General features: G+C 37.5%; 1 protein-coding gene across 16 annotated transcripts in view; it reads right to left on the reverse strand.

The window, feature by feature from the left end:
- Window positions 1-14,290, reverse strand: part of SCEL (sciellin) — a 322,196-nt gene that overhangs the window by 136,286 nt on the left and 171,620 nt on the right. For 6 of the 16 annotated variants that reach the window (XM_040487308.1, XM_040487314.1, XM_040487313.1 and 3 more), the window contains exon 1: window positions 9,042-9,156. The exons of 4 other annotated variants lie outside the window; for them this stretch is intronic. In XM_040487308.1, coding sequence (XP_040343242.1) covers window positions 9,042-9,069 — 28 coding nt within the window. In that variant the 5' untranslated portion in view covers window positions 9,070-9,156. Of the gene's footprint in view, window positions 1-9,041; window positions 9,158-14,290 lie in introns of those variants that run through there. 6 more of the 16 variants (XM_040487312.1, XM_040487315.1, XM_040487306.1 and 3 more) reach the window with 3 other exon arrangements.

A 14,290-nucleotide genomic window follows, 5' to 3' on the forward strand; every position in this document is an offset into this window, starting at 1 on the left:
TACAAGATTAGTCAGGAATATATTGTTATGTCAGAAAATGAAGAAGAGCTTAAAAAAAAAGGAATGGGGGCTTGCAACCAGGACACGGAACCAACTGGAAAAGGGCCTTCGATTGCCAAGTCAAACTGGGGATAATATAAACACCAAACTATTAATTACAGTAATGAATCATAAACCATTGAAAAATATGAGCTAATGAGTATGTTACTGAATAAAAAAAGATATGGTATCTCCATGTAGTTTTGTTTTGTATTTCTCTGATGATGAGCAATGTTGAGCATCTTTTCATGTGTCTGTGAGCCATTTGTATGTCTCTTTATGAAAAATGTCTATTCATGTCTTCTGCCCACTTCTTCACTGGACTATTTGCTTTTTGGGTGTTGAGTTTGGTAAGTTCTTTATAGATTTTGGATACTAACCCTTTATCCAATATGTCATTTGCAAATACTTTCTCCCATTCTGTTGGTTGCCTTTTAGTTTTGTTGATTGTTTCTTTTGCTGTGCAGAAGCTTTTTATCTTGATTAAGTCCTAATAGTTCATTTTTGCTTTTATTTCCCTTGCCTTTTGGAGACATGTCAAGCAAGAATTTGCTGCGGCTGAGGTCAAAGAGATAGTTGCCTGTTTTCTCTTCTCGGATTTTGATGGTTTCCTGTCTCACATTTAGGTCTTTCATCCTACATTGCATTTCGTAGCATTTCATACTACATAGCATTTCATGCTACATTGAGATACCACCACACACTGGTCAGAGTGGCTAAAATTAAAACCCAGAAAACCACAGATGTTGGCAAGGATGTGGATAAAGGGGAACTCTCTTGCATTGTTGGTGGGAATGCAAATCAGTGCAGCAACTCTGGAAAACAGTGTGGAGGTTCTTCAAAAAATTAAAAATAGAATTACCCTATGATCCAGAAATAGCACTACTAGGAATTTATCCAAAGGATACAGGAGTGCTGATTCACAGAGGCACATGTACCTCCCAAAGTTTATAGCAGCATCATCAACAAAAGCCAAATTATGGAAAGAGCCCAAATGTCCATCAACTGATGTATGGATAAAGAAGATATGGTACATACATACAATGGAATTCTACTTGGCAACGAAAAAGAATGAAATCTTGTCATTTGCAGTAACGTGGATGGGACCGAAGGGTATTATGCTAAGTGGAATAAGCCAGTCAGAGAAAGACAGGTATCATATTTTCACTCATATGTGGAAGTTGAGAAACTTAACAGAAGACCTCAAAGGAAGGGAAGAAAAAAAAGAGTTACAAACAGAGAGGGAGGCAAACCATAAGAAACTTTTAAATATAGAGAACAAACTGAGAGTGGAAGGGGGTGAGGGTGGAAGGGGGCAGGGGAAAATGGGTGATGGGCATTGAGGAGGACACTTGAGGGAATGAGCACTGGGTGTTTTATGTAAGTGATGAATCATAGGAATCTACTCCCAAAGCCAAGAGCACACTCTATATACACTGTATGTTAGCTAACTTGACAATTAAATAAATAAATAAATAAATAAATAAATAAATAAATAAATAAATAATTTTTTGAAAAGATAAATAAATTAGAAAGGAGGTCTCATGCTTTTAAGGCAGAATGCTGAGGGCTGGCTGGTTAATACAGAAGGGATGCTGGAGTTGAATCATTTGCAGCATTATAGTAAAGACTAGATCAGGCAAGAATCATCAATGGATGCCAGCTAAATCCAGAGAGAAATTTTGCTGAAAACAAGAAGATTTGAATGGACTTAAAGTGCCTTATCACAAACCACCAATTAATTTCAAGTGAAAAAATAAAGTAATTATACAGGGCAGAAGCTAGGCAACATGTTCACTGGGCAATTAATATTAATGTCACCAGTGAGGAACAGATGGTCACTGTGTGTCTCCAGATGATATACCTTGAGAAAGACACACGTCACCTATGAAGCATGTGTTTGAGAATGTATAACCGGACTCTAATCATGAGGAAACATCAAACCGATGACGAATATCCTATTAAAAAGAGGGGAAGATTATAGTCTTTAAGAATATTGTTAGCATAGGGGCACCTGGGTGGCTCAGTCAATTGAGCAACCAACTTCAGCTGAGGTCATGATCTCGTGGTTTGTGAGTTCAAGCCCCGCATCAGGCCCGCTGCTGTCAGCAGAGAAAATACTTCAGATCCTCTGTTCCTCTCTTTGTACCCTTCGCCCACCTGTGCTCTCTCAAAAATAAATAAAGCATATATTATTGGCATAAAACACAAGAAACAGCTGTGGAAATGTGCCTAATTAAGAATGCAAGATGGGGCACCTGGATGGCTCAGTCGGTTGAGCATCCAACTCTTGGTTTCACCTGGGGTCATGATCTCATGGTTCTTAAGTTTGAGCCCCACATCCTGCTCTGCAATGACAGTGCAGGGCCTGCTGGGATTCTCTCTGTCTCCCTCGCTCTTTGCCCCTCCCCCACTTGCTCTCTCTGTCTCAAAACAAATAAATAAAATTAAAACAATTTTTAAAAATGCAAGGCAATTTGTTTTACTACATTCCAGGTTAAAGACACAAAACAACTAAATACAATATCCGACCCTGGACTGGATTCTAAATTGGAAAGGGAAATGCTATAAAGAGCATTACTGGGGCAATTGAATAAGGACAATCGCTTGGATGAAATTATTGCATCAATGTTAAATTTACTAAAGTTGATGAGTGAACTATGATTATGAGAGAGAATACTCTTAGGAAAAATACAATAAAATACTTAGGAGAAAAGTGGTAATGGGTTAAAGGGTCATGATGTATACAATTGAATATTGGCAATATAATATAAGATACATAAACAGAGAGGCAGCAAATATAAGCAAATAAAACAAAAAAATGTTCACCATAGAAATCTGAGTAAAGGGTATAGAGGTACTCTTTGTATTATTCTTATGCTTGCAAATTTTTTGTAAGTTTGAAATCATTTTCAAACCAAACAACACGAACATTAAGGAAAACAGTATCTAATGAAGTAAGTAGTGACAATGGATATTCTTCTACTGGAATCCTCATCTCCTATCACCTGGGCAACTCATATTCAGCCTTTAACATAATCTGCCAAGGCATTACTTTCTCTCTGTTACCTTCCCCAACACCTTTGTCTTAAAACAAAACAAAACAAAGCAAAACAACCTGCACATTCAATATCATCTGGAATTGCATTTAGATTCTGGTAACAGTGAAAATAGCAGCTGCTTAAACAAGACAGAAATGTATTTCTACCCCAAAATTGAAGGAGAGGCAGTCCAGGGTTCTGCTGTGTCATCAGTGATTAGACTCCTTCTCTCTGCCTTTCTTATCATCCTTTATATATTGTTTTCATCATTGAGGTCACATTATCCTCCAATATTACTCCTGGAGCTCCAGCCATCACAACCACAATCCAGCCCGCAAGCCCTAGTCTTTTGTCCCCAAGCCAAGGAGACTTCCCCAAAGTCCAATCCTAAACTTCCACTTGCATTACATTAGCCAAAACTTAGTTCCATGGCCACATCTCCTGCAAGGGAGGATAGAAAATTGAGTCTTTTGCTGGGCATTTTGCCACCTGGTACAAATTGGAGGGCTTTTATAAGAAAGAGGGGAAAATTAATATTGGTTAGGCAATTATCAGTCTCTGAATACCATCCTGTTGTGAAATTTGCCATTATTTTGTACATATTCTATTATTACCTGTGCCAGACCATATTTTGTTTGTGTTTATGTCACTATCCTAAACTATAGCATATAATTTTTGGATATAAAATATCTATGTTGGCTTTTAAATGCCCCAGTGCTTGGCTCAGAGCCAGTCCCATAATAATTGCTCATGTAAGGTTCATGAAGGTAAATGAGCTGATAAGCAGCCATTTGAGATATTCAAGATATATATATATTTGATATTCCACAGGATTACCCTACCATTATGGAGAGACCTCGAGGATAAAGTTCGTAAAGTTTTATGTGGTTATAAAACTCAAGTGCTGACAAAATTAGCTGGTGGCTTCAGGTCATAGAATATAGAAGATGGTAATCAACTGAAGGTTTTAACAGTGAAATGCAATCCTTTTTCCTTAGTTTCGATGACTTGTCCCTTTATAGACTCCAAATGCTGGGGCTCCTTCATTTATTAAATATTTTAAAACATAAATGTTAAAAAACATTTAATATTAGATGTATTTCTGACCTCATTTAACCAGTCAATGAGGAATGAGGAAGTAGGTTTTAAAAAAAAGGAAGTAGGTTTAGAAACAATTTTGTTAGCATGCTCAACAATGAGCAACATAATAGGAAATAGGAAGCAAGGAATGTGAGATTGTTGAGTGATGTTTTGCCTTCTCAAGCATATGACATGCTGCAGAACCCAACTGATCTTAGAAAAGAGCAGAGGAGTCTTTTTATATAAAAACACTAACTCAAAAGAATTATCATGCATAGAAAAAAAAGCCCTTATCACTCATGTAGTCACCAAATATATTTGAGCTTTTACTATGCATCAGGTAATTTGCTAGATATGAAAGACAGAATGGCATTTAAGGAAGAAGACTTAATTTTTGCCTCAGAGAGTTCTCCCAGTGGAACATGTTTTCAGCCTCAAGGTTGTATACTTCCAAAACCCATGCACTTGGCCACTATATTTTCACATTAAGATTCAACTCTTCTTGGGGCATGTGAGTGGCTCAGTTGGTTAAGCATCCAACTCTTGATTTGGGCTCAGGTCAGGATCTCATGGTTGTGAGCTTAAACCCCAAGTTCAGCTCCGCGTTGTTCATGGAGCCTGTTAAGATTCTCTCTCTCCCTCTCCCACTGCCCCTCCCCACACTCTCTCTCTCTCTCAAAAAAAAAAAAAAAAAAAAGAATTAACTCTTCTTGGGGTGCCTGGCTGGTTAAGTCAGTAGAGCATGCAACTCTTGATCTCAGGGTTGTGAGCTTGATCCCCATGTTAGGTGCAGAGATTACTTAAAAACAAAATCTTAATTTTTTTAATGTTTATTTATTATTGAGAGAAAAAGAGACAGAGCATGAGTGGGGGAGGGACAGAGAGAGAAGGAGACACAGAATCTGAAGCAGGCTCCAGGCTCTGAGCTGTTAGCACAGAGCCCAATGCGAGGCTCAAACTCACAAACTGAGAGATCATGACCTGAACCAAAGTTGGATGCTTAAGTGACTGAGCCACCTAGGAGCCCCAAAAATAAAATCTTTAAAAAAAAGAATTAACTCTTCTTGAACCTTTCCATCTTAAAATTTGGTTCTATAGTCAAGTGATAGTTGAAGATCCTAAAATGTTGTCTTTCTTACTTGTTACTTCCATTAAAAAGTGAAGCTGCTGATAATAGGTAAGAGAACTAAAATAAATTTTTAAGTGAAGTAAAATGTTCATTGATATTTTATTTTTATAGTCTCACTTCACTGAGTTCCATTTAAATGAGTTGCCAGAATTTTGCAGTGTTCAGATTGATTTACAGTTGTCTCAACATAACAACCAACATTCCGAACTGCAGAGCAATTATTTGGACGTTATTTTTCTAATTGATGCCAAAAATTCAAATTACTGGAGTTTTCCCCTAAATTGACCAGATAATTTGGAACTGTGAGCAGTCTCAGCTCAGCTGCCAGGGATATCAGATAAAATATTACCCCAAATAAAAGGTGGGGCTCCAGAATGAGTAAAACAAAAGGCATGCCAAAAAAGATAAACACACACCCTCCTTTGAAGATTACTGCCAACTGTCTTTAAAATAATGCCAAAGAAAACTTCTCATCCAGGTTTACTTCATCTCAACCTTCCCTTTTCTAATTCAAAATACCCAGGATGTCCCTTGCAGCTCAACAGTTTTCTCTGGAGCTTTAAAAACACATCAGGGAACTGAGTGAAATCCAAGCGATGTTTTTATTGTGTCGCCTGATTATCATCTGATGGTGAATAGGCAAGGAAGGAGTGTGAAGTTGAGGCGTCTGGCCATATATTTGAGGTCACAAAATGTCAGGGTTGGACAAGCTCACAGTGCATCCAAGTGCTTCTCAGTTGGCCTGTCCAGGACCTTCTTCTTTGAGAAGAGGGCAAAGGCATCTCTGACTGGTTGTCACACCTACATTTCCTGATTAATAGACCTGTCATTGTGGGAAGTTGTCCAGTCTGAAGTGTGAGATCACCAAGCCCTAGAAAAGCCTTAAAAATATCATCTGACCACATATACTCTGCCTCCTGCGGAAGGGAATTTTAAGTGGCTCTGAATCACACTTCCAGAGCACCAGCCCAGAATGACCAAAAACCATATTCTTCACCATTTAGAACATCAACAGGGTAGTAATTGTCTCCCAAACTAATAACTCTTACTATAGTAGCAAGGTTTGATTATTGTTCTCTTTTTGAAGACCAGGGGAAAGACAGACACGTATTGCCTCAGATGCTCAAGAATGATAACAAATATGACCAGGATGATGTCTCTGGCTCAAAACAGAGTACTTGACACCAGAAATCCAAATATTAATCCAATTCCCCCTTTTTAAAAATCACGATGTTACAGCATAGTAAAGCTAATGTTTGTATTAAGCTTATAAGCTGATTTGATTGTATTAACCTACTAGCTAAAAGTGGTTCCAACTCAAGCCTAAAACCTTTACTTCATTACATTTGCAGAATTATTAAATTTATGAAAATACCAGGTCTAGGGAGAAGACATGGAAACAAACATAATATCATGTGTTTCGTCCCTTGAAATCTGAGTATTATCCAGAAAAGAGGTGTTCAGTAGTGCTCGTGGATCCAAGGGGGAGAAGGGATTCAGAGCTATGGTCCACACATGGTCCTGAAAGGGGAAATAGTGCCCAGGTTCTAAGAGATCATAAGAGTGAACTTCCCAAGTTTTTTTAAATGAACAAATGCCTTTGAGTTGGACATGTCTCCATATAAAATACCGAGGCACTAGAGGGAAACAAAATAAGAAAGAAAAATGATGAACACTTTTCTTTTCATTTTATTAATGTATTCTATTTCTTTATAGGGACAGAGTCTTTCAAATGGTAGCCAGTTTCAAAATATACCAGTTTAGATCTTTTTTCACAATACTTCAATCCCACTTCTCAGGAACAAATCTATAGCTGGAAATTCAGAAAATCATCATCTCCCGCAGAGGCTGAAAACAATAGTGAAGCAGTGAGTCATGTTCAAGAAGGGTTTGGGTTACACTTGACTATTATTCAAGGCCTACTTAAATTCTTTTTAGGAAATTACTTTCCCAATTACAGGCAGGAGCACATTTTTCACTGTTATTATGAATAGGAAATAACAACCCATTTCTGACTTCAGCTTCCTTTTAAAGGACACCAATAGGAAGTTCATGGCTTTCAGAAGTACAAGAAAAAAGAAGTGTTACAATGTAGTGCACACACTTCATCACCATCTTTCCATAAAGAAAATATATCGGGGATTTTTGCTGTTGATAATAACAAGCATCAGTAAGCCATTCTGGGAGTTCCTAGTCTTTAACCTCCATCTGCTGTCCATTTCCACCTTTAAATGGAGCAAAATTTCAGGTGAAGGAAACCTTGTCTTCCAAGTGCTACCCCATGATTGTTTGTAATCATATTTTACATATGAGTTAGCTTGATATTGAAATGATAATGATAATGTCTGAACTTGAACTCATAGCTGGCCACATAAAACCATTCTTCAAACTTATGAATTATTCTTACCAAGAGGGGAAAAAACCAACAACCACTGTGTCCTAGTAAGTTTACTCAAAGTATTTGGTGAAGTAATACCTGATTTAAAAAAATGTTAAATATATACATGCAACGTGTGTGTGTGTGTGTGTGTGTGTGTGTGTGTGTGTGTGTGTTTATTAAGAGCCAGTCGTTGTTAGACTAGCAAAGTGATAAATGCCAATTTTACTTATTTGAATTATCTTTGTAAAATCAAAATACATGTATTTTGAGTTCTGGAATACATTTGGTCTTCATTTGCAAGGGTGAATGAGAATAAATTTAGTCCTTAGCCTCTTCTTGGTCCCTAAAATCTGGGGGGTTAAAACTTAAATGCTGTTTGGTGGCTCTAAATTTTTCATATAGTTATAATGAGTCTGAAAAAGTAGCATTACACCTGTCTTTTACTTATTTCTAAGTTCTAAAACTATAGGTTATTAGAATTAAAATAATTATAGTAGGGATGATGATGATAATAATGGCAGCATTTTTTTTTTTGTCTTTCACCTTTAGGTTTTGTGTTTGTGATACTCAAATAATAGAGAAATGCAGCAAGCCTTGCCCTAAAACAAATTTGTCTGAAACAAAAAGGGAAAGTAAATGTTGTAATAAGGTATGGTAAACATACTTACAATTTGTACAGTTATTACTAGAACGTAAGCCCCATGAGAGAAGCAGCTTTTCTACCTTGCTCAGTATTATGTCCACATCACTGGATAGTGCTGAGCACAGATAGGGGATTCAGTCTTATTTGGGTGCATTTAAGTAAGCCTTGAGCAATGGGAAATAAAAATGTGTCCTCATCTTGAAAACAGAAACCACCACTGACAACTAAATAAAATCAACGGGAGAGTTCAAATTGCATAAATTCTAAATATTTTGACTCACTTACAGTCTAGTCTCAGCTAACTAATCAGAGTTCCCAAGAAAATGGGCTGATCATACAGAGCCTCTTATGTGACCCTATAAGCTGTGGGAGCCACTAAAAAATTATGTGGGAAAAGAACCATTACTATTATATCCATTTTATAGATGAGAAAACTGACTTACTCTAGGTAACTGGTAGAGATGGAACAATCTCTGTCTCTCTGAAATAAAAACTGGTGAGCTTTACCACTCTTCTAGCTCAAGAACATTTAAACCAAAGTGAGGAACAAAATACAGGATACAGTAATTTAAATAGTGATGGCCCATGTTCCTTTTTCATGCCAAGAACAAAGATGGATGGAAGAGAAGACAAAGTTAAGGAACATGAAATTTTTAACAAATCTATCACTCCAGTATAATAACTATTGCTAAATTTTAAATGAAATACAGGATGTGAAATATTCTTCACCTGAATGCTTCTCTGGGCATCTTGTCATAAAGCAGATTCTGAGTTAGCTGATTCAAGGTGGGGCCTGAGATTCTGAATTTCTAACAGGCTCCCAGGTGATGCTGATCTACTGATCCACAGACAGCTCTGTAAGTGGAGAAGTTTTTCCTGATACCTGTTTGATTTATGAGGTGAGAACTGCATCTCTCTGCTTTGTCAAATGAAGCAAGACCTTTTCAGGTTCTACCAGCTTGAAACAGGTGCGGTAATAGCTAGTTGTACCAGAAATCATAGCAATCACGACAGACTTATAGTGAGATTTAGGAGATTAGAAGTAGGGTTTAGGTGGAGTCATAATTATGCAAAGATTCTAGGACACCTCCCTTTTGGTTTCCTTATTAAAGCTGTTGTTTCCCCTGAACTTCTCATCACTCATAAAACTAGAATATAAACATCACATTAATGGAGTTTAGTACAGCATAATGGTAGAACATGCTAAGAATCATGATTTTTCCAAGAGATCAGATTTACAATTACCAGAAGCAAAGGGTGGGGATAATGGGGATTGGAGGAAGGTGGTCAAAATGAACAAACTTCTAGTTATAGAAGAAATAAGTACGAGAGATATAATGAACCCCATGATGACTATAGTTTACACTGCTGTGTGATATATATAAAAGTTAAGAAATTAGATACTAGAATGCATGGGGGCCTCAGTCGACTGAGTGTCTGACTCTTGATTTCAGCTCAGGTCATGATCCCAGGGTCATGGGAACGAGCTCCATACTCAGCACAGAGCCTGCTTAAGATTCTCTTTCTCTTCTCCCTCTGCCTCTCTCCCCCCTTACACACTTTCTCTCTCTGTGTCAAATAAATAAATAAATAAATAAATAAATAAATAAATAAATAATTTTTTTAATTAAAAAAAGAAAGTTTTTAACTTTCTCATCACAAGAACTGTTGTAACTGTTCTCATCACAGACATTTTATTCTTTTTCCTTTTTTGTATTTAAGATGATGGATGTTAACTAAATTTATTGTGGTATTTATAGGTCAAGTCATTATGCTCTATACCTTAAATCTATACAGTACTATATGTCAATTACATCTCAATGAAACTGGGGGAGAAAAAGAATTGTGAGTTTTCCACGTCATTTAAAGTACTATGGAGGATCATACTATGTTGTTGTTGTTTTTGTTTAGTTTGTGCGTGATTCCCCACCTGCTCATTTTAAAAGATAGCAAGGAAGTTACATTACATTAGTATCTTTCTTGCTTTTTACAATGGTACTTATGAAGGGCACACAATGTGTAGATAGTATACTAAGTATTTAAATAAATTATTTCCTTTCTCTTTACAATATTCTTATAAGTACTGTTATTATACCCATTTTAAAGATGAGCAAACTGAGGTTTAAGTAGATGGTGCAGTTTCCCCAAGGTTACAGAGCTGACAAGAGGAAGTTCGGGTTTCCTGAGATCTGCCAGAATCCAAAGCCCAATCTCTTATCCGGCGCCCTGATAGTTCCTTTTCTGAAAGATAGGAGTACATTTTCTTTTGAATATTTGCAAAGATCAAGTTTGAGGATCCTTTTTACAAGTCATTTTCAAACCAAGAAGGCATAATGGTTTGCCAAGGGATTACCAACAATCTCAGTGTGCCTGATTTTGGTTTACATGATGATAAACTTTGACAGATTGAATGTTTGTTCTCCAGGGGTTCTTTGGTTTGTTCCTGTGAGGAATCCTTCTGCACTGTGCATCCATCAGCTTCAAGTTTAATTTGTAACTGCAGCTACCATTAGCAGGGTCCTCCCTCTGCCAACTATTCCACCCTGGACTGTGTCTCTACAGTGATAAGTATATAACTAAACAGGTTTTTGTTGTGTTTTCTTTTGTAATATCATGCTAATCCAAACTTCTCATCTGATCATCAGGCATATGAGGTGATAGTATTCTGGAATTGACTGGGTAGGGAAGCAGAAACCCAGAGAATAAAAACACTTTAGTGGAATGAGCACTCCAGAAAGCTCCAGGCAGTGCCCAGAATCCCAGAGTGGCATAATGGCTCAGCAGTAGGTAGCAAATGGGCGTCTCAGCATCAGGGGCAAGGCAACAGGGGACTCTACAGAGTGTAAAGTTGGATGTGGTTGACATCAGAGGCAGATGATGCAGGACCTCAGAGAAAACATTAGCACTTGCCCTTTGGAGGAATGAAAAGAACCTTGGTCCTGGAGGACCTATTAATGAAGTTCAATGCAAGGACTTATTTTATTTAAAAAAAAAAAAAGTTTAGAAACAAGTAAAGTGTCTGAGAGGGAAATCCATGGGATGCGACTCTTCAAGCCATAAATGTAAATTTTTAAAATTTCTTCCAGGTCAGAATGGAATTACTCTTCCAACCAAGCATGCACCTGACCCTGTGGGAATCTGCTATGGGAAGTTAATAAATATGGGTTTAGGAAGCCAAGCAGATCACTAAAATTACATCGTCTTTTACTGAACTTCTAATTCACTCCTGGAAATAAGTGAGCTCCTTTGTGATAATTAAGTACTATATTTTAAGAAACTGAGCTATCAGAGATGGCTTTGAAATACCTAGATGAATATTCCATTGCATTTTGCATTGTATCTCATTTTACAGGTTGATTAATAGTTACCCGGACCCAGGATGGCAAAGGCTGCTATTTGTTGCAAGACAGCTAGTCTCCCTTATTCCCAAGCACATGGCTGTACAAAAGAAAGAGTACAGCTCTCAGTTTCCTTTACAGCTAGGCACAACCCTGTGACTAAGTTCTGGCCAACAGAATGTGAGTAGAGTGTTGTCTAAAACACAAGGAAGGGTCCTGAAATGGTGGGAACAAGCCCTTCTTCCTTCCTTCATTCCCAATGTCTGGATAGGGATATGCTGGCTTGACTTTAGAAATGGAGGCCATGGGATGGAAGAGCACCAAGACAGGGTCTTTGAGCACTTCAAGAAGCAGAACTGTCTGCCATTAGAGCCACGGAATGCCTGTATCCAGGCATTAATGGGAGAGAAATGAATGTTGTTGATTCAAATGTTGTCACTGAGTTTTATCGAAAGTCACAAACAAATGCAATTCTAAATAATTCACAGAACCATCATCTTTGCAAAAGTCACATGAAGGCTAAGTGGTCGTATTGGCTATCAACATCCAAAGTGGTAAGAATGAGGATTATCAGTTCTCAGATCATTTAACATTCCACTTAATGCAACAACAAATAGAGCAGTGATATTAACATTCCCAGAATAAACATGTTTACTGCCATCAAAATTTCTTGAGAAATCTTCACAGTCACCAAACTTTCTTACATAGATATAAGATTTACCTTGAACAAACTTTGTACTCCTATTGCTTAGTACAAAAAAAAAGCTTTGTTTTTTTATTAAATTTTTTTTCAATGTTTATTTATTTTTGGGACAGAGAGAGACAGAGCATGAACGGGGGAGGAGCAGAGAGAGAGGGAGACACAGAATCAGAAACAGGCTCCAGGCTCTGAGCCATCAGCCCAGAGCCTAACGCGGGGCTCGAACTCACGGACCGCGAGATCGTGACCTGGCTGAAGTCGGACGCTTAACCGACTGCGCCACCCAGGCGCCCCCAAAAAAGCTTTTTTTAAATAAATGGAACTGGAGGGAAAAAAATAACTGAATAGGGAACCAGAAAACTCTCCCACTGACAAACAAAAGGGTTAATGGGCTATATGGTGAGAGAGAAGATGTATACTAATCTTTCTCTGGAAGCCAGAGTAGTAAAGGTGCTTTTATCAGTAGTTGGCTAAGTGATTCTCTGCAAAGCTATGAAAAAAGAGAAACTAATAATTGATGCCCACTGCCCTTCTGGGTGGGCTCTTCATATTATTTTCTAGCACTCACTCTGTTTTTACCCCTACTATTCTTTGTGATATTCTTTGGCCACTCCCTATACACACACTTACACACACATCTCTCATTAAGACACGATTCCTTTCTCCGGACTTTTCCTCTTGTCTCATTAACATAATAGGAGTTGACACTTGTACAGTCTTTAAATATAGCTCATTCGACCCTATGGAGTATGCGATTATGAGGTACCTTTATTATCCCATTTTAAAGATGAGAGTGTGAATCACTAAGCTAGTAAATTTTGGAGGTAGAATCCAAGCGCAGGCAGTCTGGCTCAAAGTGAGTTGTGTCTTCTCAAGAAGAATCAGCAATCTACTGGGATAGTACTTTGGGAAGAGAGCCTTGTGTATTCCTCAAATCACACTTTAGACACTCAACCAGTTGGTATAACCTGGTCATCCATCAGAATCCTATGTATAACTATGCTTGAACTACTAATAATATGAACATTAGAAATTAGGTTAATTTTGCAATTTTTAAAATGAGGTTAGTAAGAGTGAGCCCTAATATACCTGAGCACAATAGTCAAATCTTCCAAATGGTTCTCTTTACTCTTTTATAAGACTTAAGTCCTTGATCTGAGGAAACTGCTGGAATTTTATTATTTCCAGCTTACTATTGAGCTGTTCTTCTTCAATATCACTTATGCTTCATTGTTATCTTCATTCCGTCATTGATTTTTTTTCTCTATGCTGCTGGCCTTTTGAATCTGGCAAATACAGATATTAAAAAGACTTTTTTTATCTATTGTGATCATCATGTACTCTTTATTTCTGAATCTGATGCTGAGTTTTTCAGTAAAGGCACTATCCAGGGAAACTACTCCCTATAAAGTAGTATATTTATAATAATAACTGATATTTCACATTCTGTGAAATGGATTTTGTGTCCCTAATTGCAGATGAAGAAACTGATGCTCAGAGAGATACCATGCATTGCACAGGATTAACCAGTGGGTAAGGGCAGAAACCAGAACTCCTCCAGATCCAGACTTCAAGCTCTGTGCTCCTTCCATAACACTGTCATGTATTTGCCAGATTTAAAGGGTTCATCTTAGTAATAGTAAGAATCTATGAATTATATCTTTGATGTTATAAAATCAATTAAAATTACAATACAATTTTTAAAATCTCATTAAAAATCCAATCAATATTTGCAAAAACATATTCACTTACATCTTTGGCCAGTACATATTTTATGGTGTCTGTTGCCTACCCTCTCTTCCACTAGAAGCTGGGAAACTGACTAGCCTGGTGAGAGATAGCAGCCATAAGAATGCAAGAAATTCTACCCTCAACACCTATATATAAGATTATACCAAAGCAAGGCACTTACAGCCTGCACACTGGCCTGCCAGGAACCA

This window comes from Herpailurus yagouaroundi, unplaced genomic scaffold, assembly GCF_014898765.1.
Source record: "Herpailurus yagouaroundi ecotype Mexico unplaced genomic scaffold, PumYag 164, whole genome shotgun sequence".
NCBI lineage: Eukaryota > Metazoa > Chordata > Mammalia > Carnivora > Felidae > Herpailurus > Herpailurus yagouaroundi.